Genomic DNA, 26,252 nt, shown 5'->3' on the forward strand with positions numbered 1-26,252 from the left:
TTGTCTGGGGGGGGGGGGGGGGGTCGGTGGTCACAGCTGGAGACACTCATCTTCAAGGAGGGAGGAGAAAGGAGAAACGTTTTTGTTTTAACCAAAGTGTCAGTGTAGCAGGCACATGACAAATAGCCTATCAGCGCTGCTTGCTATTGAAACATAGAAACATTGACAATAGAAGCAGCAGTAGGCCATTCGGCCCTTCGAGCCTGTTCTGCCATTCATTTTGATCATGGCTGATACATCACATTCAATATCCTGATCCCCCCCTCCTCCTCCCCACATCGCTTGATCCCTTTATCCCCAAGAGCTACATCTAATTTCTCCTTGAAATCAGACAATGTTTTGGCCTCAACTACTTTCCACAGCAGAATATGTTCTCTGCAGTTTTTATTATATACACACACACACACACTTGGCAACTCTCATTGCACAAAGCTCTGACCTGACATCATGCAACCTTTGGACTTTGTTTTGCCAGTCTAGTAGAGAGGGGATGTTTGAGTGAAGGGGAAAGGTGGGAGTTTGGTGAGAGGGAGTAGATAAAGCAGCACCGGGCAGTGTGCAGATAAAGGGGAGATGTGGTTCAGGTTGAACAATATGTTCTGATTCCTTCCTCCTGCGATTGGATGGGGCGTGCGGATTTCATCCTAGGGTGGCACCAATCAGGACCAGGCTGCTGTTTGCTGATGTGCCTGCCAACCTGGTAATTACCTCTGCACACAGCACTGTGCCTGCCTGCCTGCCAGGAGGCTGCTGGCAATGATAAAATTAAGCCTGTGATTGGCATCTGTAACGGGGATGAGAGCAGAGATAACCCCAGCATAGGAAGGCTCCATGTGAAGGTGGGCACAAGGATCAGCTATTTCAGCCGCTGCTTTCAGAATTAACAATTTAAATTGTCTACTTGAGGAGGAACAGACGGAGGGATATGTCGGTGATGGACAAAAGGACCATTTCTTATTAAAAATAACAAGCCCATAAAGGATCAGAGACACAATGTAAGTGGTCTTTACATCCCCCCCTTTGTTGTTGTAATTTCAATGCTGGTTAGATGATGTGGGTTAAAGCAGACGGCGGCTCTGAATGTTTTTAATCAATATCATTTCTTGCATCTGTTCAGCTGCTGAATCTTGGTGCCCTCCATCTTCGGGATTGTGATGGGGACCAGCGAGGCTGCGCTGCGAATGGAGAATGTTGAGCTGAAGGAGGAATGGCAGGATGATGATTTCCCCAGGTTAGTTATCCGGACATCCCCACATTCACATCAGCGCTCAGAGCCCATCAATTTCCCAGGGAGTATTCCTGCCCAGAGACACACAAGCCCCGCTGAAAACATGACCGTTAACTCTTTCACTGCCGGCCTCACCACAGCGGCTCCACATTCACTGCCTGATGGGACAGACATTTCTGGCTTTCTGAAGTGCTTTAAACCCCAATTTTGTCCCTCTTTCCCCAAAGGTGTTTGATCATGGGGCAGGGGAGGTGGGGAGAGTGTTGGGGGGCAGGGGAGGTGGGGAGGGGGCAGGGGAGGTGTGGGGGGGCAGGGGAGGTGGGGAGGGGGCAGGGGGAGGTGGGGAAGGTGTAGGGGGGCAGGGGGAGGTGGGGAGGGTGTGGGGGGGCAGGGGAGGTGGGGAGGGTGTGGGGGGGCAGGGGGGGTGGGGAGGGTGTGGGGGTGGGGAGGTGGGGTGGGGAGGTGGGGAGGGTGTGGGGGGGCAGGGGAGGTGGGGAGGGTGTGGGGGGGCAGGGGAGGTGGGGAGGATGTGGGGGGGCAGGGGAGGTGGGGAGGATGTGGGGGGGGAGGTGGGGAGGATGCGGGGGGGGGGGGGGCAGGGGAGGTGGGGAGGATGTGGGGGGGCCAGGGGAGGTGGGGAGGATGTGGGGGGGGCAGGGGAGGTGGGGAGGATGTGGGGGTGGGGGTGGGCAGGGGAGGTGGGGAGGGTGTGGGGGGGCAGGGAAGGTGGGTGGGGGCAGGGGAGGGTGTGGGGAGCAGGGGAATGGGGAGGGTGTGGGGGCAGGGGAAGGTGTGGGGGACAGAGGAGGTGGGGAGGGTGTGGGGGGGGGGTCAGGGGAGGTGGGGGGCAGGGGCATGTGGAGGGGTCGGGGAGGTAAGGGAGGGTGTGGGGGGAAGGGGGTGGGGAGGAAGGGAGTGGAGCGGGTAGGGGTGGATTGGGTGGGCCAGGGGGGTTGGGTGGGTAGGGCTAGGGGAATAATTAGTTAGTGTCCTGTGATCCCTTGCAGGGAAGACATGCTAGTAAGCATGGATGTTGGATGACCAGTCACAATTATGATGCTGCCTGTAGTTGAATAGCCTAGTGATTTTGACCAGGGGAGCTACTGGAGGGGGTAGCTGTCACATCTGTATCTGGAACTCACAACCATCAATACCCTCAGGAGAGGGGCAAAACAATACCACAATTGTTTAATAACTGTAAGGCAATGGATCCTAATTCATCCCTTGCATATCAATACATCTAAATTACATTCCTATTGCGCCTTTTATAACCTCAAAGTGATTTATATAATACCAGCACAGCTGAATAGTGACTGACTTTGTGTAGGCAGAAACTGTAGCCAATCACTATCCCACACACAGAGATAAAGCACCGGCTGTGGGAGGAATATCAAGCAGGATATCTCCTCACTCTTCTTCAGATAGCATCACAGGATCTGTCGTCTCTCCCAAAACCTGGGAACAGGCGGTTTTGCAATCTCGGTGTAACGTCTTGAACATTTATGTTGAGAAGACTGTATTAAAAAAAGCATATGGGATCCTCGGTTTTATAAGAGGTACAGATGACAAAAGACAGGAGACTGTGCTAAATCAACATATCTCTGGTAAGCCGTCATCGAGAGAGCTGTGTCTCGGTTATGTGGAGAGACAAGAGAATCTGGGGTTGTTCTCCTTAGAACAGGGAAGGTAAAAAGATGATTTATTCGTGGTGTTCAAAATTATAAAGGGATTTGATGGAGCATATAAGGAGTTACTGTGTCCACTTCAGGAAAGTCAGTAAGAAGAGGATACAAATGGAGATAATTGCTGGAACAAGAAGGGCAGTGAGAAGAAATGTACTTACGCAGCAAGTTGTTACGGTCTCGCACTCTCTGTTGGGAAGGTTGGTAGAAGTACGTTCAGCAGTAACTTTCAAAAACGAATGTTATATTTACTTGGAAAGGAGAAGCTTGCAGGGCTATGGGGAAAGAGCTGGCACAGGCATGATGGGCCAAGTGGCCTCCTTGTGTGCTGGATTATTCTATGAGTTTACCTGAAGAATGAGACCTTCAGCATTACTCAGCGCCAGCTTAGGTTTTGCTTCAGGTTCGGACCCATGCTCTGAGGAAAGAGTGCTACCTTGGGCCAAGCAGACAAACAATGTGTGTTAGAATGAATACCACATTGTAGAGAGGATGTGTTTTTTTCCAGAATCTATTCCTGGTTGCTCAAAGTTCAGATGGGCAGCACGGTGGCACAGTGGTTAGCACTGCTGCCTCACAGCGCCAGGGACCTGGGCTCGATTCCCGGCTTGGGTCACTGTCTGTGTGGAGTTTGCACATTCTCCCCGTGTCTACGTGGGTTTCCTCCGGGTGCTCGAATTTCCTCCCACAGTCCAAAGACGTGCTGGTTAGGTGCATTGGCCATGCTAAATTCTTCCTCAGTGTACCCGAACAGGCGCTGGGATGTGGCTACTAGGGGATTTTCACAGTCACTTCATTGCAGTGTTAATGTAAGCCTACTTGTGACATGAATAAACAAACTTAAAATTTAAATCTTCAATTCTTTGCTATGCCACAAAATCTAATTTCAGCATCTGGAGGGTTCTTTGACAGAACACTAAATTAATTGCTAATAACTAACAGTTAGTGTTCTCATGCGTACCCGAGGGAATTGGGAAAGGTATTTCAGAAATCCATTCCACAGAGTCACCTGGAGGCCAGAGCCTGCAAACACCATGAGCATTGACAGCAAAATGGAGAGGGAAATATTGACAAAAAGGTGCGACTGAAAATAGTGAGACATAATCACAATGCAGGATTTTTTTTTCATACAACGTAGGCACACTGAACATTGTTTGAAGGGCATGAGGTGTTTAGACATTGTATATAGTCACCAATACAGGTGACTAAACAGCTACAGTATTTAGTGTTGAGATAGCATGTGACGTGCTTGTCCAGAGTGTAGAACTCCAACATTCTCCAACTGCAAGTCTGTCAGAATCCACGCAGCACAGTCGGGTGATAGTTAGGATTGTGTGTTTTGACACAAACAGCTTTGACTGACCTTGATCGAAAAGTACTGGCAACACTGGTTGCCAGCACCAGGAAAGAGTTTGTGGTCATTATCAATCTGTACTTTTGGAATAATGCACCGGCCACAAGTTATCAATTTTTTTACATCCTAAATTCACAATGTCCTTCATACAACTGGGGATTGGAGTTCATAGCCCACATTGCTTTTATCTGTGCCTATTGGCAGCCATGCTATCCCATGTGGCTCTGGGCCTCCATCTATGAGACCCTGCTGACAGTGGACCGGGATTCAAGATAAAGGCAAGTTACTGCGGACGCTGGGATCTGAAACAAAAATCAGAAAATGTTGCAGAATCTCAGCAGGTCTGACCTGCACCTGTGGAGAGAGAGTAAAGCCAATGCAGGGTCATCCAGACTCGAAACCTTGGCTCTATTCTCTCTTCACAGATGCTGTCAGACCTGCTGAGATTTTCCAACATTTTCTGTTTTGTGACCAGGATCCTCAAATTTGTTCCCTCTCTTTTTCTTGCTGGGCGGTAAATGTAGATAAAGGAAGGGTCCTGCATTTTAATAGCGCCTTTCAGAACTTCTGGATATTCCAAAGAGACAGTCAATGAGATATGTTTTGGATTGTCGCCATTTTGTGAACAGCAAGATCCCACCAAGATAAATGAGATAAATTACCAGATGATCTGATTTTGAAGGAGGAATATCAGTTTGTCTGGTTGCTATTCAGAGGTGGAGTTATCCCAGTTTTCACATAGCAAGTGAAGCTTATTTTTATTTATTAGTGTCACATGTAGGCTTATATTAACACTGCAATGAAGCTACTGTGAAAATCCCCTAGTCGCCACACTCCGACGCCTGTTTAGGAACACTGAGGGAGAATTTAGCACGGCCAATGCACCCAACCAGCACGTCTTTCAGACTGTGGGAGGAAACTGGAGCATCCGAAGGAAACCCACACAGACCCGGGGAGAATGTGCAGACTCTTCACAGACAGTCACCCAAGCCAGGAATCGAACCCAGGCCCCTGCCGCTGAGAGGCAGCAGTGCTAACCACTGTGCCACCGTGCTGCCCTGAAAGGGGCCGTATTAAAACAATAATGTCTGGCTTTCACTGGACAATTGCCTCAAAGAACAAATAACAGCACAGCACAGGAACAGACCCTTCAGCCCATCAAGTCTGTGCTGACACAGATGCCTCTCTAATCTAATATCTTCTTGCCTCTCCGTCGTCCATATCCCTCTAATTCCTGCCTATTCATGTATCTATCCAGATGCCTCTTGAACGTTGTTATAGAATCTGCTTCCACCACCTCCTCCGGCAGCGCGTTCCAGGCATTCACCACCCTCTGTGTGAAAAACTTGCCCCTTACATCTCTTTTAAACTTTCCTCCTCTCACTCTCAATCTATGCCCCTGAGTAATTGACCCTTCAACCCTGGGAAAAAGACTCTGACTATTCACTCTATCCAAGCCTGTCATAATCTTGTAAACCTCTATCAGGTCCCCCCTCATTCTCCGATGCTCCAATGAAAACAATCCAAGTTTGAAGTTTGTTCAACCTTTCTTCATAGTCCATATCTTCCAAACCAGGCAACATCCTGGTAAATCTCTTCTGCACCCTTTCCAATGCATCAACATTCTTCCAGTAGTGTTGCGACCAGAATTGTACACAATACTCCAAATGCGGCCTAACCAAAGTCTTATACAGCTGCAACATGATTTTCCAATTCCTATACTCAATACCCTGACTGATGAAGGCCAGTATGCCATACGCCTTCTTGACCATCTTGTCCACCTGGGTTGCCACCTTCAGGGAACTGTGGATCTGCACGCCTAGATCCCTCTGTATGCTAATATTTCTAAGGGCTCTACCATTTACTGAATACTTTCCTTCTGCAGTAGACTTTCCAAATTGCATCACCTCACATTTGTCCGCGTTATATTCCATCTGCCATCTTTCGGCCAGCCGATTTATACCCTGCTGTATCCTCTCACTATCCGCTACTCCCCCAATTTTTGTATCATCTGCAAATTTACTCATCAGACCACCTACATTTTCCTTCAAATCATTTATATATATTACAAACAACAGAGGCCCCAGCACTGATCCTGGTGGAACACCGCTTCTCACAGACCTCCAGTTAGAAAAGTACCCTTCCACTGCTACTCTCTGCTTACTATCCCCAAGTCAATTTTGTATCCATCTTACCAGCTCACCTCGGATCCCATATGACTTCACCTTTTGTATCAGTCTGCCATGAGGAACCTTATCGAAGGCTTTACTAAAGTCCATGTATACAACATCCACTGCCCTGCCCTGGTCAATTTTTTTTGTCACTTCCTCAAAAAACTCAATCAAGTTTGTGAGACATGATCTCCCCTTCCCAAAACCATGCTGCCTATCGCTAATAAGCCTATTCTCTTCCAGATGTGAATACATCCTGTCCCTAAGAATCTTCTTCAATAATTTCCCTACCATTGATGTCAGGCTCACAGGCCTGTAATTTCCTGGATTGTCTCTTCTGCCCTTCTTAAACAGAGGAACAATGTTAGTTACTCTCTAATCCTCTGGTACCTTGCCTGTGGCTAAAGAGGATACAAAGATTTTGGCCAAGGCCAAATTTTGGCCAATTTCTTCCCACGCCTCTCTCGGTATTATGGGACATACCCTATCTGGCCCTGGGGACTTGTCCACCTGAATGTTTTTCAAAACCTCCAATATCTCCTCCCTTTTTATCTCAAAATGTCCTAGAATGTCAACATCCTCCTTTCTACACTCACCGTCCACCACATCCTTCTCCATGTGAATACTGATGCAAAGTACTCGTTAAGAACCTCACCCACTTCAAACCAGTTTTCAGTCCCAGAGCTGTAAGAACATGCATATGATACTCTTTGTTTAAACAATGTCCAATTTGCCTTATGGACTCTGCTGTTTTTATTTAATCTGGAAGGGAATGCTCTTCCTACCAGACCCTTCAAGGATAGTCAACCATAATTTTAGAAAACCTATCAGCATTGCAGCTCCATTTTGCATTATGCCTTGTGATTAAATCTTCTATGAATCTCGCTAAGCATCATTGTGGTGTGTTCAGTATATGATACTTGTTGTATAGACCTCACACACACACATTCTCTCCACTGTCCTTGAGTGGACCTACCCTTTCTTTAGTTTAAAGTTTATCTATTAGTGTCAACACATAGGCTTGCAATAACACTGCAATGAAGTTACTGTGAAAATCCCCTACTCGCCACACTCCGGCGCCTGTTCGGGTACAGTGAGGGAGAATTTAGCACGGCCAATGCACCTAACCAGCACGTCTTTCGGACTGTGGGAGGAAACCGGAGTACCCGGAGGGGACCCACGTAGACACGGGGAGAACGTGCAGACTCTGCACAGACAGCGACCCAAGCTGGGAATTGAACCCAGGTCCCTGGTGCTGTGAGGCAGCAGTGCTAACCACTGTGCCACCGTGCTGCCCATAGCTACCCTCTTCCTCCTTTATATATGCATAAAAAGCCTTGGGATTTTCCTTAACCCTTCCTGCCAAGGACATTTCATGGCCCCTTTTCGCCCTCCCAAGCCCCGGTTTAAGCTCTATCCTGCTAATATTTTGTGTTTTAAAATTCTCCGTTCTCACTGGCAGCGTGACAAGATCGGAGAATTCTGGCCATTAACTGTTGGGAGTGAGATTGACAATTCCGTGCCCCTTTTTTTCTGGAAGTGTGGAGACTGCCCCGCCCCCCCACTGGTAACAGCAGCGATGAGGCCCAAATATATTTTGTGCGTCAGCTTTGTGGGGAGAGATTTTCATCCAGTCAGTTTCATCTTGATTCAGGTGAATGATGGAAAGCCAGCACTCATTTCATGTGCCTAAATGTGAAAATAAGTGACTTAACAAGTAGAAAAGACTGATGTTAGCAGGGGAACACATCCACAGACTGTCACAATAACCGTTCCCTCAGAGTGTCACAGCAAACACTCCCTCAGACCATCAGAGCTAGCAACATCTTTCAGACACTTAATTCTATTTCACTATTAAGTGGACGTACCCTGAGGGTCACAAGGTCAACAAATGGCTGTTCTATCAGTTTGAATGAAGTGGGAAGTGAGTCAGTGACAGGAGACTCTGATCACTTACAGACCCTGTTTGACATGGCAGTATTTCTGAATGAGCAATACACTGTGTGTTCCCTCTAATCCACTTTCAACTCCAAAAAGGCCTGTTGCTAATTAGAGATAATTGAATACATGTTTGAAATATATATGTCGCTTAATTGAATTGGTCCCTAACCCACATAACATGCAGTCTTTCCACTCAGCATCACATCAAACAGTGAGCTTCCCCACTCAGACCTTGGCTGGAATTATTGGCATCACTGCACTATTGGTCTAACATGGAGCTGGATTACATGTCGGGGACAATTTTGTGCCCGCACTCTCTGTCTGCGGGAATGACAGCGCGTGCTCAAAATCTGGAGCGTGATTCACGCCAGCGAATTTCTGAGTTCTGATTTTTACCGGCCCCTCGCTGGTGGAGTGGCCTGAGACACGCCGCGGGACCGCAGAATGCTCATTTTAATACATTAGCATGTCATTAGCCAGCACTCTCTCTCTCGGGGACTCTTCCCCCACCCCCTCCCCCAGCTCTACAGGAGCATGAACCCAGTGCCTTCACCAGCCATTGTGGAGCGAGTGTTGGGGAGCCATTTATATGGAGCTCCCCAGTGCTTGCAGCAGTTAAGTTGCTGCAGGGTGAGTGAATCAGAGGGAATGCGCACTGGAGTGACATGAAACTGGTGGAGATAAAAATTATCGCTAATGAGGCATAAGATCTGGCCCGAAAACATGCCGGCGCTGTGGGTGGGAAACACTCTGTTTTACACGCCGTAACCACACTGCCCATTTTTTGATAAGATTTCCCCCAGTGTGTGTGGAAATGAAACACAATGAAAGACAGTTAATTGTCGACAATGCAAATATTATCCCTATCCTATGCTCCCTCTTCTGTTGAACATCCTAATTCACGCTTAGTCTCAACTGTGGGGCTCTGAGTGTAGAATAGGCACTTAGATAAGGAACCAGAGGGTGATTGTGGAATCGATGCCGCAGCAAGGACTCAGCACCGTCAGGAGGGGAGGCGAAACTGAAAGTACAGCAATTAATAGACTTATTCTCCAAAATCGAAGATGCTTTAATTTTTCCTTCCCGATTCCTTGAGGGCCACAAGTGGCAGGGGCGAACAGAATCAATCAGGGTGAAGGTGCAAAGAGATAGGGTTGCAATGCAGCCGGTACAAGCAGACACAAAGCAGTACTCTCCCGACTAGACTAAATCCTTTTGTTCCCATGAAGAGATGCTTGATCCCCGCGGAGATGTTGGGCATGCTCAGTTCACATCCCACTCATTAGACAACTGCTTAGCTTATTCCATTTAAACTGTGTAGGGGGAGTGGAAGGAGTTGGGGGAATCCTGTAAAATTCCTTACAAGGAAAAATGTCCCTATCATGTGACAGCAACATCAAAATGGTGGCAGGAGTGTAAAGCCCCAGCTGTTTCTGCAGACACGTTTCTGATAGCAAAAAAAGAGTATTTTCCCATTATTTATTTATTTGCTTACTGATGAAAAAAAGAATTCAGCAAGGTGAGACGCCGATTCTATTTGTGTGGGTGATAATCTGAATTGTGCCATCAAAATGAAATGTTAATACTGAGACAATTTGAGAATGTATTTCAGGAATGTTTTGGCCTGTTCAGATTTTCAGGCTGTTAACGCTTGAGGTGTTATGAATACTTGATTAATGTGACAGTGTTTAATGATTAGACCAGTCTGGCTGAGTCCAGTGCTCTGCAGCAATGTTCACCAGCTGACTTCCATTTTGAATCCCACTGTGCTGTCTTTTCTTGTGGTGTTTAAGTCTGGATTTCTCTGGTGTGCTGCTGTTAGCCCTGCCGCCCGTGTGTGCTGCAGGTGTACGGGTCACTCTACACAGATCCAAGGTCTGTCGGAGGACCCCCTTGTACGGAGAGCAGCTGAATGTAAAGTCTTTGTCCCTGAGCGCCGTAATTAATGTTTCTGGGTTCCAGCTGGCATCACTGGAAGTTTCATCCTATTGGCTCTTCCTCGTAGCTCACTGGATAAATGCCTCCTCCTCCCCCCCCCCGACCGAGTTGGAATTGAGAGGCAGACCAGGAGCACCCCACAATCTGCAACCTGTGCCCAGATAGCCGCTCCCGGCCAAAATAATATTCAGTTCATTACATTTGGCCCCAGGAAGGAGAGAGAAAAATATCAAGTCAGATTCCCAGCTCTCTATTGCTCTCCTGTAAACCCATCTGTAAAGTATGTGTGTGTGTCTAGTTATGGCGTACAGACAGTGTCAGGCTTGGCCCCTTGCCTGAAGAGCCGACAATCACTCAGGATCAGGCCTATTATGTGATGCACAACATGGCAGAATAGTACATCAACGCTTACTGTCTCAGCTTACGAACAAAGAATGGTCACACGGGCAAGGTAACAGAGCTGAGCTGGTACCTTTAGGACGGGCACACCACAAGAATAGCACTGTTAGGACAAGAGGAGAGAGACACTAGTGCTTGAGGGTTAATTCTGTTCACAACAGAAACACATCTGGAGGAGATTGCAGGAGACGTGTCTCAATAACTTAAACTCTAATTACAGCAGCCTGAGTGAGCTCAAATACATTAGATTTAAATTCAAAACAGCAATGGAAACAAAATAGTAAGTAGTACAGCATCTTGTAGCACGGTGGAATCTTATTTTTCACATGAGCCCTCAGCAATCATTTCAAATCTGAGATTGATCATAGAAACTAGAAGCAGGTGTAGCCATTCGGCCCTTTGATCCTGCTCCGCCATTCATTTTGATCATGGCTGATCATCGAATTCAATATCCTGATCCCCCTTCCCCTCCCATATCCTTTGATCCCTTTAGCCCCAAGAGCTATATCTAATTTCTTCTTGAAATCAGACAACGTTTTGGCCTCAACTACATTCTGTGGTAGTGAATTCCAAACATTTATCACTCTCTGGGTGAATAAATTTCTCCTCACCTCAGTTTTAAAGAGTTTACCCCTTGTCCTCAAACTATGACCTCTAGTTCGGACTCCCCCACCATTGGGAACATTCTTTCTGAATCTATTCTATCTAACCTTGTTAGAATTTTATAAGTTTCTATGTGATCCCCTCTCGCTCTTCTAAACTCCAGTGAATATAATCCTAACCGACTTAATCTCTCCTCATATCATTTTGCTAGCTATTGATATTACAGGATATGGAGCCAAGGCAGGTGGATTCCCGACTCCTGTTCCCATATTGCTAGGAGAGGGAGAAAAGGTCGGGCTACAAACCTGGAACTGGGTCAAGGCCTAAAGTTGCTGCCCTAAGATCATAGGCCAGACAAACTCAAGCCACTGACCATCCTACAGCTGAGCTGATTAATTTTCTTTCTCCTCTGCAGACCAATACCAGAGGAACAAGGGATGGATGTTCTTGGGCGATTACCAGCTCTAGAAAATAGAACTTGTGAGTTTTTTCTATCTTGTTCTTTTCTTTTGTCAATTTGAGCTCCTCAGCATAAGTGTTGTTGGCGCTGGGGAATTGAACACTTGTTCAGTTTAGTCACCCGCTGGACGGTGTAGTACAAGTTACATGCAAGATAAACTCCCTCTACAATGCTCCATTAAGCATTCCCAGAACATGTTGAGCACATGTTAGATGGAAAATAGTGTTCCCTTGATGCTGTTTCAATGATGTTCAACAACTCTAACCTCCAAAGAGCAACCCAATGACCTTAGTGTGCCATTTTGTTCCATTTCTCATACCAGTCATGTTGTGATCTTTCTGGATGAGATTGTCCATTGGTACTGAGTAGAATCATGGAATCCCTCCAGTGCAGAAGGAGGCCATTTGGCCCATCAAGTTTGCACTAACCACAATCCCACCCAACCCCTATCCCCGTAGCCCCCTGATAGTCCCCCTGACACTAAAGGACAATTTAGTATGGCCAATCAACCTAACCCGCACATCTTTGGACTGTGGGAGGAAACCCACGCAGACACAGGGAGAACACGCAGACTCCGCACAGGTAGTGACCCAAGCTGGAAATTGAACCCGGGTCCCTGGTGCTATGAGGCAGCAGTGCTAACAACTGTGCCACCATGTTGCCCATCTACAGAACACAGCATGAAGACAATAGGGACAAGTCTGTGTTCCAGGAATTGGATTAAGACTCATGAACCCAGTTCACAATGGAGTCCTGTTGCTAATAGCTGGAGGATACTTCACCCTTGTTGTCTCGGTTGAATTTGCGATAAAATGATAGAGCTTGACATACTGCACCCGCTAACTGCCTGATCGGAGACCTTCATTGTCCCTCCACGGGGTAGATCTACTTCCAGAGTTTAAAAGAAATCTACCCCGTGATCCCCATCTGCTTCGGTTTGGGATCTTTTGTGGTGATTTTGCTCAGTTTTGCTGCTATGAATAATAATCAACAATTGCTGTCTTCCTTCTGTCTGTTAATTCCACTTCCTGTGGATACAGTAGTGTAGTAATTACTTACTGCACCAGTAATTCAGACAACTGGAGTTCAAATGCCACCACGGCAATTTGAGTCCAGTTTAAATCGACCTGGAAATAAGGAGTTTGGTATCAGGACCGTCGGTATCATAAAATCACCCAGCTTCTTTAAAGCACAAAACATTCCATCCTTACCCAGCCTGACCTGATTCTTAACATGTCCTCTGAAGTGGTCTTGTAGCCAACTGAGTTATATCAAAATGGTACCTCGTGGTTCAAGTAGAAAGCCAGTCACTGCCTTCTCAAGGTAGTAAATGTTGGCCTTGACAGCTGTGAAAATGAGTGAAAGAAATCAGTACGATCCAGCAGGGTATATGAACGTACCCAAGAAACTCTGCTGATGTTGTCCAAATGTACGGACTTCTAACCATTGGAGGACATTTTAAATGCATTAGGTTAATAGAGCATGATCCATAACTTCTGGGACACCGAAGTCAAAGAACAGTCTCTAACTTGGGTTGAGAAATCGAAGGGCAGTGCATTCCAATGACTGTGCAAGCTAATTTTAGATTCAAATGTATCATTGAAAGTACCCATACTGAGTAATAGTAGTAACTGTCTCTATTTCTGTTCCTGCTCAGTGCCCCCTAACACACTGAATATCATTGGGAATCATCCGAAGCGTAAGACTCTCGTTGCCCCAGAAATCAACATCTCCTTGGATCAGAGTGAAGGCTCCATCTTGTCGGATGATTACCTGGATACGCCTGACGACCTCGACATTAATGTCGATGATCTGGAGACTCCGGATGAGACAGACTCCCTGGAATATTTAGGAAATGGAAATGAGTTGGAATGGGAAGGTAATTCTGAAAAGATTATTTGGCTTTCAATTTTCTTCCCTCCTATCCAGGAGGGGGCTGATGACTGCTAGACTGCATCTTCCTCAGTAACAGGTTTCTCTGGGATCTCTCTCGTTATATATGAGCCAAGCAAGGTTTACAATAGTCAGGAGGGTCCAATCTGATGGATTGAGTTAAAATGACAAAGCATTGAGGCATCAATTGTGAGATTGGAATTCACTTCCAGTTCCTCTCACGATTGGTGAAAAGAGTACAAGTATTACCCATATTCACTGTGCTGCTTAATTGTTCCTTGTTGGTCATCATTGATTATGACGTTGGAGCTTGCTCTGTGGTGGGCCTTCTTTTCGTAACGGATATTTACTTCAGGATGAATAAAATGGGTTCCCCCAAAGGGTTAATTGTGCAAGGCTCCGCTACTGGCACAGAGCTCTCCGGACACAGGAGTGAATAACAGACTTTAAGATTACAGTCTCAATTTTCCCACCAGTGCTTATCGTTAACGTGTTGGCAGGACCACCTTGCAAACTGACCTCTGTCAAATAAAGTACAAATAATGTCGATACAGTGTGAACAGGGCTCAGGAGCTATGATGTAGTGCAGCTGTCTCCTGTGAATATGATAACTAACCATTTAGTGTAGGTGCTGGTATTCAATGTTGGCACTGTCAGTGTAATGGTGTGTGTATGTATATTTCCTACCATGTCCAGATAAACTGTGAAACACTATGGAATGTGTCTGGAGGAGGCATTTTGATCTGTGCAACACGAGGGTGGAGACAGTACTGATGGCTATTATTGGAGAGAACAAGTTGAGGGAATAATTTAAGATGATTGCACAAGAAATGGCATGTACACTTTTGAGACTTTTAACTCCAATATAGATAATCACCACCAGCCAGAGTATTCTTCGTGACACCATGTTCTCCGGAGGTTTACTGCCCCGTCCGGGAATCGGAACAGGTGAGGGGTGGACAATGGAAAGGTCTGTTGACCTCCGGTGGGATTTTATGGTTTCGGGACGAGCGAGGCCATAAAATCCCGCCTGTTGTGGAAGGTAATCGGCAGAATCTTAGAGCCCGCCCAGGTGGGGGCGGGGCTGTAAAATGCAGCGAGCCATTCAAAAGCCCATCAACTTCGGCAGGAGTGGAAATTGCCATCAGCGGGAGGGACCATAAAATCCCACCATTTGCTATAACAGTGCTGTATGTATGATGGGGCATGTGTGACAGCAAGTCAGTGTGACATTTGCAGGAAGCAAGTGCCATACAAATGGGTGTAAAATCTATCAACATTTTACCATAAATCTGGCATTCACACCTATCTCCTGCCTCCACAGTTTGACTTCCCACGGTCATGTTTTTTGTCACACTTTTGTGACAACATCTTCCCATTTAAAATTTTTGCGTTCACGTATATAATGGGAACTGCCTCTGTAAACATATCAGCTGCAAGCATAAATTTGCTGCAAGCCTATGAAAGGGAGCATGGCAGGTTCCTGACAGAGCAAATATATCTACCTAGCTGTATGCTAGATGGTTTACTTGATTATTGTGCCTCCCAGCATTAAAAAAAAGAATTGAAAAACAAATGGACAAATTTCAACACCTTAATCAGAAAGGTAAAAGTTAGAAAATTTCCGACACATCTAGAAGCCATTTAGCCCGATGTGCCGACTGAAAATATAATCCAGTCTAATGCCACTTTCCAGCTATTAGTCCATAGCAGCGCAGTGTCCGACACTTGGAGCATATTCAAATTTATTTTTAATGTGGTGAGGTCTTCTGTCTCTATCTACGACCCTTTCAAACTGTGAGTTCCAGATCCCCACCGTTCACTCTTTGGTGTAAAAGTTCTCAGCATGTCCTCTAATTCTTCGACCAATTATTTTAAATCTGTGTACTCTAGTTATTGACCTCTCTGCTCAGGGAAATAAGTCCTTTCTCTCTACTTCTGTCAAATCCTCTCATAATTTTATACATTTGAGTTAAATCCCCCCCCCACCTCAACCTTCTCTGTTCCAATGAATGAATCCCAGCCTATCCAAGCTTTCCTCAGGGATAAAATTCACCATTCCTGGTGACATTCTTTTAAATCTCCTCTGTGGCCCCAACCCCCTCACCCCACCTCACCCTCTTGACGTAAAACATTTAGTGCTATTCAAAAAAAGTTGTGGCTGAGTTGTGTCTATGGAGATAATGAGTAAGAAGAAGCACGCATTAAATACATGCATGCTGTAGCCTTGGTTTTGTTTAAACTTCAGAAAATGTATTAATTTGAGTGATGGGGAGAGAGTGCAGGCTGAATTTTCCTCCATTATTCCATCCAAAACTGGAAACTGGAGCTTAATTGGACTATTGTGTCATATGCCCCTTCTGTACCCACAGCTGAATGACAACAAGGAGACAGGCCTAGTGAGATGGCTCATTTATATCTCTGCCAACCCCAAAGGTTGCCAGAGAAAAGTGGTGGACACTGCGTTAAATGATTGTAAGTTGTCCAACACTACATGGAGGAAGAGGGTCCATAAAGGGCTTCCTCTCCCTCACTGAGTTACCAAGTTTTGCATGCCTTGGCATAAATAAAGGCTGAGATTCTTTGACCTCATTTGCCATGCCACCGCTGCCAGTGAGAATGGAGAATTTGGCGCACTGCCGCAGGCGTAGTCAGAGAATCCCAGCCAAAATGTTGAAGTCTTCAGGGCTGTTCTGCCCTCTTCAACGTGCCCACTGCCTCTTCAGGTGTGGTGCAGTCCCACTGTAGAATTCTCTATCACTGCAGTGGGCTCCCTTTCGTTGGGTAAGCTGGGAGCATATGGTACTATATCAAATGGCCCCTAACGGAAGAAAATGGAGTTTGAGCAAGGTCAGACCGGTTGCCTACTGCTACCTCACCAAGGGAAGGAGATTTCAGCCAAGCTAATTCCAGCTAATAACTTGGCTTGGTCAGGGGGCAAGAGGGATAAAAGAAGAATCAAAGGAGAGAACAGAGGATCAAAAGAGAGGGAATGAAAGAGAGAGAAAGGTTGAGAAAGAGGACAGGACTGAGAGAAGTGGCAGGAAGATAGGGATTGAGAGAGAAAAAGTTTGAGGAAAATAGGGGCTGAAGAGGGTGGTTGAGTGAAGAGTTGAGAAAAAGAGACAGGCAAAGAGAGAAATGGAGTGAAAGGCGGACAAATAGTTTCTTTCCTCATTTTAAATTGACTATTTTTCTTTAAACTGGAATTTTGAAAGCAGACCAAACAAACTTATCTGTGACAATTAAATACAGAGAAAGAATAGCAAAGTGAAGGGAATGGGAAGCTGATTGAAGTGGGATCTGGCCTCGCAACATCAGATCCTCGGGGGAGTAAAGTGGAGGGCAGGTTAATGGTGAGGTAAGTGGTTGAAAGCAGGGGGTTGCAAGAGAGAATAAAGAGACTGGTAGGCAGTTCAAAGGGGAAGAAACAATGGTGGTAGGAACTGGAAGGAATAAGTGGAAAGGTGAAGGGATAGGGAATGCGATGAGAGTGATGGAAAACATGAGACTGAGGGGAGGGGCTGGGAAGAGAACCACTGAGCGTCAGAACTACCCAGACTTCCACATCCCAAATGCAGGCATTAGTGGCCCCTTCATTTAGATAATAAGTTGCCTTTCCATTTTTCTGACTGAAATGGATTACCTTACACTTCTCCACATTAAACTCACATCACATAACCCAGAATCTCTGAGCTGAAAGGAAAGAAGGAAAAAAACACAATAAAAGAGATAAAGAAGTAATAAGAGACTAAAGGGAGATTAGCAAAGGAGAAACTGAAGCAAAAATCAGAGGTGGAGAGACAGAAATGGAAACTGCAGCTATCAGAGATAGATAAGGGAATGACTGTACTCTGCAACTTACCCATCTACAACACCAGAGGTTGACTAGTAATATTTTCAAATCACTTCCTATCGGCACAGCTTTACATCCTGTTCTTAACATTTTATTGCTCTTTAGTATTAACTTTAGTCATTATAAATTCCTATGTTAATATCAAAGCCTGTCACAGTCGGGATAAGTGGGTCTTTTTCTGATTGGCAAGATGTAACTAGCCACAGGGGTGCCACAGAGTTCAGTCCTCAGGCCCCAACTATTTACAATCTATATTGGTGACTAGGATACAGGGATAGAAGGTACTATACCCAAATTTGAAGATGGCACTAAAATAGGTGGGATAGTAAGTTGCCATGAGGAGATAAGAAATTTACAAATGGATATAGTTAGGTAGATGAGTGGGCCAAAATGTGGCAGATGGAGTTTAATGTGGAGAAGTGTAAGGTAATCCATTTCAGTCAGAAAAATGGAAAGGCAACTTATTATCTAAATGGAGGGAGACTTCAGGGTGCTTTGGTGCAGAGAGAGCCAGGTGTCCTTGTGCATGAATCGCAGAAAACTGATATGCAGGTACAGCAGGTAATAAGAAAGCAAATGGAATTTTGCCATTATCGCTAAAGGAATAGTGTATAAGAGTAAGAAAGGCATTGGTGAGACCGCACCTAGAGTACTGTGTACAGTTTTGGAACCCTTATTTAAGGAAGGATGTGGTTCAGAGGAGGTTCACTAGATTGATTCCAGAGATGAGGGGTTTGTCTTGTGAAGAGAGATTGAGCAGTTTAGGCTGATATTCTCTGGAGTTTAGAAGAATGAGCGGAGATCAAATTGAGGTATGTAATATGATAAAAGGTATCGTAGACAGAGTGAATGCTTCCTCTTGTAGGGCAATCTAAAACAAGACGTCATGGTTTTAGGATAAGGGGTAACAGATTTCATAGAATAGAATCATAGAATTCCTACATTGCAGAAGGAGGCCATTCGGCCCATCAAGTCTATGCTGACTCTCCAACAAGTATCCCACCCAGGCCCTATTCCCAAAACCCCACATATTTACCCCACTAATCCACCTAACCTACACATCCTGGGGCAATAAGGGGCACTGAGGGAGAATTTAGCATGGCCAATACACCTAACCTGCACCTCTTTGGACTGTGGGAGGAAACCAGAGCACCCAGAGGAAACCCACGCAGACACGGGGAGAACGTGCAAACTCCACTCAGACAGTCACTCAAGGCCGGAATTGAACTCGGGTCCCTGGCGCTATTAGGCAGCAGTGCTAACCACTGTGCCACCATCCTGCCCATGGTAAAACAGTGAGGAGGAGAAACTGCTTCTCTCAAAGGGTCATGAATGTGTGGAATTCATTAACCAGAGTACGGTGGATGCTGGGACGTTGAGTAAATAAGGAGGTGATGGACAGATTTTTAATCAATAATGGGTTAAAGGGTTATGGAGAATGGGCAGGAAAGTGGAGTAGAGGCTGAGATGGGATCAGCCATGATCATATTGAATGGCAGAGCAGGCTCGAGGGGCTGAATTGTCTACTCCAGCTCCTAGACCTTATATTCACATGTAAGTACAGCCTCCTGGGAGCGGAACTGCAGCTCCTCAGTTTTGCTTCTCGCGATTTTTCAGCCTGTAAAGAAACTCTTACATTCCAGCCCATTATATAAATAATACGCATTCAGAGTGTTTTAGGAAGATTATGAGAAGAAAGGTGAAATGGGACTGTGTTATATCTGCTCGCCTTGGTCCAATTATCACTCGCCTTCTAACCCTGAACATTACACGATGCCTTGGTTCCACCAGTACACTGTCACTTGAGACCAATTCAGGTTAGAGAGCATCTATAAAGACATTAAACACTCTGATTCCATGCTGCTTGGGAGGCAGATGTTTTGGAGTTTCCGAGCATGATTGAGGTTGCATTGAGAGCAACATGGGTTTTGGAATCAGAATAATTTGTTCTTGGTCCCTGTGGTTTAGCTGAGTCACAGAGTGGGGATAAAATACCAGTTATTGATTGGGATCAATGCCTCATCTATCTATGGATATCTTAGTGCATTCTTATATATGTATCTGCCTTGTCACATCTACAGGGTTTCTCAAAAGGTAGGTTCAGTGTTTTGAAACTCTTTCCTCTCAATTCATTAACATCACTCATGTAATATATACACAGATTGTTAGTAATATGTCTGAAAATTGTCGTGTTATCACTGAAGACTCTCCAATGACTTAGTTGGTACATTTGTGCCGGAATTTCTTGGCTGTTCGCACCAGTGGGATTCTCTGGTCCCACTGCATTGAACAGAGAGTTGGCCGAGTGCCAAATTCTCCATCCTCGCTTGCAACGGCGGCAGGGCGAGGACGGCCAGAAAATTCCAGCCTTGCTGTGCAGTAGGGTTACATGGACCGATACTTGACCTTTACTGAATTAGATGATCTCAACTGGATTGACAGTAAGAAAATGTCACAATTGGTGTCTATTGACAAGCAAATCCCTCAGGGTCACCCTGCCAGATGGCAATCCAATAACTCCCACTGGAAAGTGAATGGAATGTTGGCATTTAGAGCTAAAGGAATAGAATATAAAGGTAAGGAAGTATTGTTGCAACTATACAAGGCATTGGTGAAACCGCACCTGGAGTATTGTGCACAGTTTTGGTCCCCTTATTTGAGAAAAGATGTAGTGGCATTGGAGGTTCACTAGATTGATTCCAGAGTTGAGGGATTTGTCATATGAAGAGAGATTGAACAGTTTAGGCCTATACTCTCTGGAATTTAAAAGAATGAGGGGAGATCAAATTGAGGTATATAAGATGATAAAAGATATGGGTAAGGTAGACGTGGAGCGGATGCTTTTGTGGGGCATTCTAGGATGAGAGGTTATAGTCTTAGGATAAGGGGTAGCAAATTTAAAACAGAGAAACTACTTCTTCCAAAGGGTTGTGAATCTGTGGAATTCGCTACCCCAAAGTACGGTGGATGTTGGGACAATCAGTAAATTTAAGGAAGAGTTAGACAGATTTTTAATTGGTAATGGGTTGAAGGGTTATGGGGAGAAGACAGGAAAATGGGGATGAGGAGCATATCAGCCATGATTGAATGGTGGAGCAGACTCCATGGGCCAAATGGCCTAATTGTGCTCCTATATCTTATGAAAGTGCATGTGCAAATTGTCAGCTGGAGGCACAATTGGACTCAACTACAATAATCCTGATGAAAGGTCATCTTGCCTTGAAACATTCTGTTTCTCTCCACAGATGTTGCCTGACGAGCTGAGTATTCCCAGCATTTTTTGTTTTTATTCCAGATTTCCAATATCTGCTTCTGGGCAATCTACTCATGTTTCCCACTGTCCAACTGGTGACATATCAGACTCAACAGCCCAAAAAACGTTTGCACTTTTCAGGATTGAAAAGTGGGTGAAAACTTAGAGGAATCAGATCTTGATCGAATGAGCGTGATTGCATCTTCACTGAAACGGGCCAATTAAGATCATTCACATCATTCTCTGTCTTCCAGATGATACTCCGGTTGCGAGTGCGAAGAACTCGCCCAGTGCGAAAGGGGGCTCTTTTGAAGACTGTGCAGGTGAAGATGGGGAATCCACCAATGGGAGGCTGTGGAGGACAATCATCATCGGAGAGCAGGAGCATAGGATTGACATGAAAATCATCAGGCCGTATATGAGAGTGGTGACACACGGAGGTAGGGATGATCAGTCTACGCCAGTGGAGAGCGAGGGGTTTTAATTTCCTGAATTTTACATTTGAAGGGAATGAAGAAGGATAGCTGACAGCAGAGATGTGTTCTGTGTCAAAATAGGATTTGCTGTTTTCCCAAAGATGCCGAGAGTTCTTTCTCATTACCTCTTGGGTGGGCAGAGTTAGAAATCAGCTATTTGAAATGAACTTGTTGGGAATAGGAATCTGGCAGCACACGGCAGTACTCGGATAGTTTGCACCATAACATGCTGGAACATGCGAGTGAATTGGAAAACCACCCGCACCGTGATGCCAGAACCCATGGCTGGGGGAAATCAGATTCAGAACCACCCAAAACCACAGGAGGAGATTGGCTTAGGGAACAAAACAAAACACAGAATGAGAAAAGCCCGTCCCAAACATCATTCATTCCATCCACGGCCCACATAGAGTCTGGATTCTACAACACCCAGTTAATCTCCGTCCACACTCAATGTACAATTTACCTCCACCCACCCATTTAATTCCTGAGAAAACGACTTGTACATATACTCCCTGATTTCTAAAGATACTCAAACAATCCACCAAGAATATTCATCAATCCTCACACCTTCATTATCCAGCCCTGGACTGCACCCTCCATAAACATTTCCTTCAACTCTCTCTCTTTCGCTCTCTCTGTCTCTTTCCCTCCTACACTATCCCATCCCTTATTCTCCCTGCCTCCGCAATTGGGACTTGTGGAATATTTAATTATGTCAATCTCTACTTGCTCCTGTAACCTCCCGTCTCATTCCCAAGCTGGTATTTACCTACGTCATTTTAATGATCTTTTAGTGAGGATCTCTGTCATATGCTCTGAGGCTAAGCCATGGGAGGGAAAATATTTGTCCAGTTCTTACTGATAATTTAAAAAATGCTATGGTTCAGGTCAGAAGCTCCAAAATTTTATAAAGCCTGCCTGGATCATGAGTTTTGCAATTTGAATTTGGCTAGGATGAGCATGAGATGTTCCACTTCAGGTGTGATTCAAATGACCCACTAGGGAGCTTTTATCAAACAAAGTTTATTTAAGAATATAGTTAACTTGTATGGAAAGAAAATTGGCCAGAACTTCTACCAATTACTAACAAGAAACAAAACAACCACTACAATGCAAAACCCTTAACAAAGATATCTAATGCATTCCAATCAGAACCAAAACCTTCCATAGACAAAACCCTTTAAACAGGTTCAAAGTCAACTGCTCACGTGATACTGGGGTTGAGGCCGTTAGTTGAATTCTGCAGTCAAATACTCTTGAGACTCAGAACAGTTTGAAAACAAGACAGCTTCCCAAAACACCAGAGGGACTCTGGTCCAGCCCCCAACAACAGCAGATTTTCAGAGAAGCAAGAGAATTTCGAAAGGAAAAGAGGAGAGAGAGAATTCTCTTTCAGCTTAATACTGCTAATACCACAACTCCCCAAACTGAAACTGAACTCCTGTCACCTGACCAGCCCACAGTTTTTTTTCTCCTCCCAACAATGACATCACCTAAGGCTGTGAGCATGAACTTTTAAAAACTCTTAAAGGTACACTAACATCACAAAAACGTGTCTTCTTGTTTTCTGCTCACAGTGCCAGCCAAGTAACTCACTTCCAACTCTGTCTCTCTGTTCCCACTCAGTATTTTGTCCAGTGAAAACAGGTCTAGTTGTGCAGAGCTGCTGGCCTTTTGCTTTCAGTTGTTGCCCATTGTGACTGCAGTATTCACTCTTCTTTAAACTAACTGTTTGAAGCTGTCATCATATGGAATTAACACGTTTCTCTTTCTCATAGGTTATTATGGTGAAGGATTGAATGCGATCATTGTATTTGCTGCGTGTTACTTACCTGACAGCGGTTGTGCAGACTATACATACATCATGGAAAACCTCTTTCTGTAAGTGCCCAATTTAATCCTTATTCACCATCTCTTCCTGGTAGGGTCACTTGTGTCTGAATGAAGAACCATAGAATAGAATCCCTACAGTACAGAAGGAGACCATTCGGCCCATTGAGTCTGTACCGACCACAATCCCACCCAGGGCCCTATTCCCATAACCCCACACATTTACCCTACTAATCCCCTGACACTAGAGTCAATTTAGAATGGCCAATCAACCTAACCCGCACATCTTTGGAGTGTGGGAGGAAACCGGAGCACCCGGAGGAAACCCACACAGACACCTGAAGTTTTCCTTTATTCATTTGTAGAACATGGGCCTCCCTGGCTGACCAGCAGTTATTGTCCATCCCTAGTCGCCCTTGGAAAACATTGCTGTGGCTCTGGAGTCACATGTAGGTCAGACCAGATAAGGAGGGCAGATTTCCCTCCCTAAAGGACATTAGTGAACCAGATGGGTTTTAGTTGTCAAGGCAGGGAAACAGTCCACTCCTTTAATTCAGCTGTGTATCATTTTAATATTGATAAACACAAGTGAAAGGTCAAGGTCCAAAACATCATGGAGAGAAGATGAACCAAATTAACGTGACACCAAGCTTGGTTTTTGGAAGCTCGTAGATGCAGAGTGAAGGGTACGGTAAAAGACATGGCGGGGTGATTCTCCCACCCTGCTGTGCTAATTCTTTAGCGCAGCGGGCCAGGAGATTTCAGCAGGGCTGGATGTCCAGAAATAGGCGCGGGGCTGCATATTGGCATGCAAAGGAGCATGCAAATCTAATTTAAATATAATGAGTGAGCCTGGGATTGAAGTCTCCAGCACCCACCCCCCCACCATGAGTATTTCACTCCAATGGGGTTTAGAGTAGCTCTCCACTTTCAGGAAGCTGGCGGCCTGACCCTGCTGGAGTGAAGGAGGGCAATCGGGGGCCTCCCAGAGGGTTGGCGCCGGGGGATGACCCTTGGGCATTGGCACCATGGCAGTGCCAGCCTGGGCCCCCTGGCACTGCCCAAGGGTCAAAAAACCAATGCCCAGGGTCACCTTGGCAATGCCCATCAGGCATGGGGCAATACTAAGAGGGCGGGGCCTGATAGGGGCAGGGCCTGATGGGGTGGGGCCACTGGGGACAATCGGTGGGGGTAGGGGGGTCCTGCTGCCACTCTGCATACAGATCGCGAGCAGAGGGAGGGAGGCCAATGATCAGGGCTGGCCATCGGGTTGGGGGGTGGGGGGGGAGGTTCGGCCTGCCAACAATGCGGGGGTTGCAGGCTGGCCAGCGATTGAGCTGGCCGACAATCAGAAGGCTGGCCGGCAGTGCGGGGCCACTGCAATGTGCCGATCTTGGTGCTGACAGATCAGCACACGCGCAGTGGCTCGCTCAGTGCTATGCTGCTGGCCTCTCCAGCGGGATTAGGCCCCACCTACTGAATTATAGCGTGATTTATGCTGAGGCACTCTGCAGGGCACCGAGTGTGGAAGATTCATTTTTTGAACTCCCACTGAAGAAAACCAGCGTGATCTACTCCAGTTTCACGCAAATTCGACACTTAGGGCTCGATTTTACCATTTGGAGTCTAAGGGCCGGATCCGGGCGTAATACAGATCCGAGCCCGGAATCCTCTTTGCAGCGCGCCCATACGCTTTTTGCCGGCTCCAGTCCGATCCGCGCAGTGGACGGGGCTTAGTGCTGCAGGAACGATCGGAGCTCTGATCCGCACATGCGAAGTTCAAAAAAAATCTGAAGCAGCGCACCCGGGCGCGAAAGAAAAAGACAGCAGAGAGAGCGGGAGGATGGACTTGGGAGAATCTTGCAAACTGAAAATAATGTAGCATCTTCTTTGTGCTGCCTAATTATCTATGGGAAAGGTAATTAAACTACAGTGTCCTAGTGAGCAATTAGTGACCTGTATGATACATTTGTGATCTGTAACTGGATTGTTGATGTCCCTGTAGCCATGAGCCAGGTGCTCAAATGTCCAGAGTCATGTGGTGAACTTGGAAGAATTATCCCCGTGGTGGAACTTGGTTGGAAATAAGATTCAAGGAGATTACTACATCTGGGAAATCAACCACAGTGAAAAGAAGTTTGTATTGGCAACTCTTCTCTCACATTCCATGGCAGATGTGCCCCTACTTATGAATGTGATTTGCATGGGCAATGTTGGGTGCAGCTAATCTGCCTCTGGAGCAGCCTTGGATCCTTTCTTTCATCTTGTTTTCATCTGAACATTGCACAGAATTAGAGGAATTCCCTTTGGGAGATAATGTCAAAATTATAATCGCAGAAACTAAAAACCTGACTGTCAAAAATTTGGGAAAATATTTCAAAATATATATCCCCCCATCCATATTTTGAAATATTTTTCCAACCAAGTTCCAACACGGGGACAATTCTTCCAAGTTCACCACATGACTCTGGACATTTGAGCACCTGGCTCATGGCTACAGGGACATCAACAATCCAGTTACAGATCACAAATGTATTATACAGGTCACTAATTGCTCACTAGGACACTGTAGTTTAATTACCTTTCCCACAGATAATTTGGCAGCACAAAGAAGATGCTACATTATTTTCAGTTTGCAAGACTCTCCCAAGTCCATCCTCCCCCCCCTCCCCCCCCCCAACCAGAGATCCATCTGAGCGCCCCCCCCCCCCCCCCCCCCCCCCCGCCTCCGGCGGACGCCAGCGGAAGGCCAGGAAGGTGCTGCAGGCTCTCGAAGGACTGCAGGTCGGAAGGATGGTGGAGGGAGTCCAGCGATCGAGGTAGGTTGGGGGTATGCTCTGCCGAGGGGGGCCTGTCTCCAAGGGGCTCCGATCCTGGGGGGGAGGGGCGGGGGGGTCTGCCGGGGGGGGCTGCCTCCCAGGGGGGTCCGATCCCGGGGTGAGGGGGGGGGGGGGCGGTCTGCCAGGGTGGTTAGTGGGGGGTCTGCGAAGGATGGTCGAGGAGGGATGGTGACTTCACAAGGGCAGAGAGCGCTTCGGAGGTTCCCCTGCAGAACAGAAATATGCTTCGGATTTTTATTTGGCAGGTCGCTAAAAGCGCGGATCCGGAACGGGCCAGAAGACGGTAAAGTGGGATTTGGCGGTAGGGTTGGGCGTGCGGTTCATT

General features: G+C 46.1%; 1 protein-coding gene across 2 annotated transcripts in view; it reads left to right on the top strand.

The window, feature by feature from the left end:
- The first annotated feature begins 541 nt into the window (after nucleotides 1-541).
- The window catches only part of atcaya (ATCAY kinesin light chain interacting caytaxin a), a 47,744-nt gene continuing 22,033 nt past the window's right edge, over nucleotides 542-26,252 (top strand). Inside the window, exons 1-6 of one of the 2 annotated variants that reach the window (XM_078198127.1) lie at nucleotides 542-995; nucleotides 1,118-1,231; nucleotides 11,732-11,796; nucleotides 13,434-13,655; nucleotides 21,033-21,218; nucleotides 23,036-23,138. In XM_078198127.1, the coding sequence (XP_078054253.1) occupies nucleotides 1,155-1,231; nucleotides 11,732-11,796; nucleotides 13,434-13,655; nucleotides 21,033-21,218; nucleotides 23,036-23,138 (653 nt within the window). In that variant the 5' untranslated portion in view covers nucleotides 542-995; nucleotides 1,118-1,154. Of the gene's footprint in view, nucleotides 996-1,117; nucleotides 1,232-2,734; nucleotides 2,833-11,731; nucleotides 11,797-13,433; nucleotides 13,656-21,032; nucleotides 21,219-23,035; nucleotides 23,139-26,252 lie in introns of those variants that run through there. The other variant, XM_078198128.1, reaches the window with a different exon arrangement.

This window comes from Mustelus asterias, chromosome 26 (genome assembly GCF_964213995.1).
Source record: "Mustelus asterias chromosome 26, sMusAst1.hap1.1, whole genome shotgun sequence".
Classification (NCBI taxonomy): domain Eukaryota; kingdom Metazoa; phylum Chordata; class Chondrichthyes; order Carcharhiniformes; family Triakidae; genus Mustelus; species Mustelus asterias.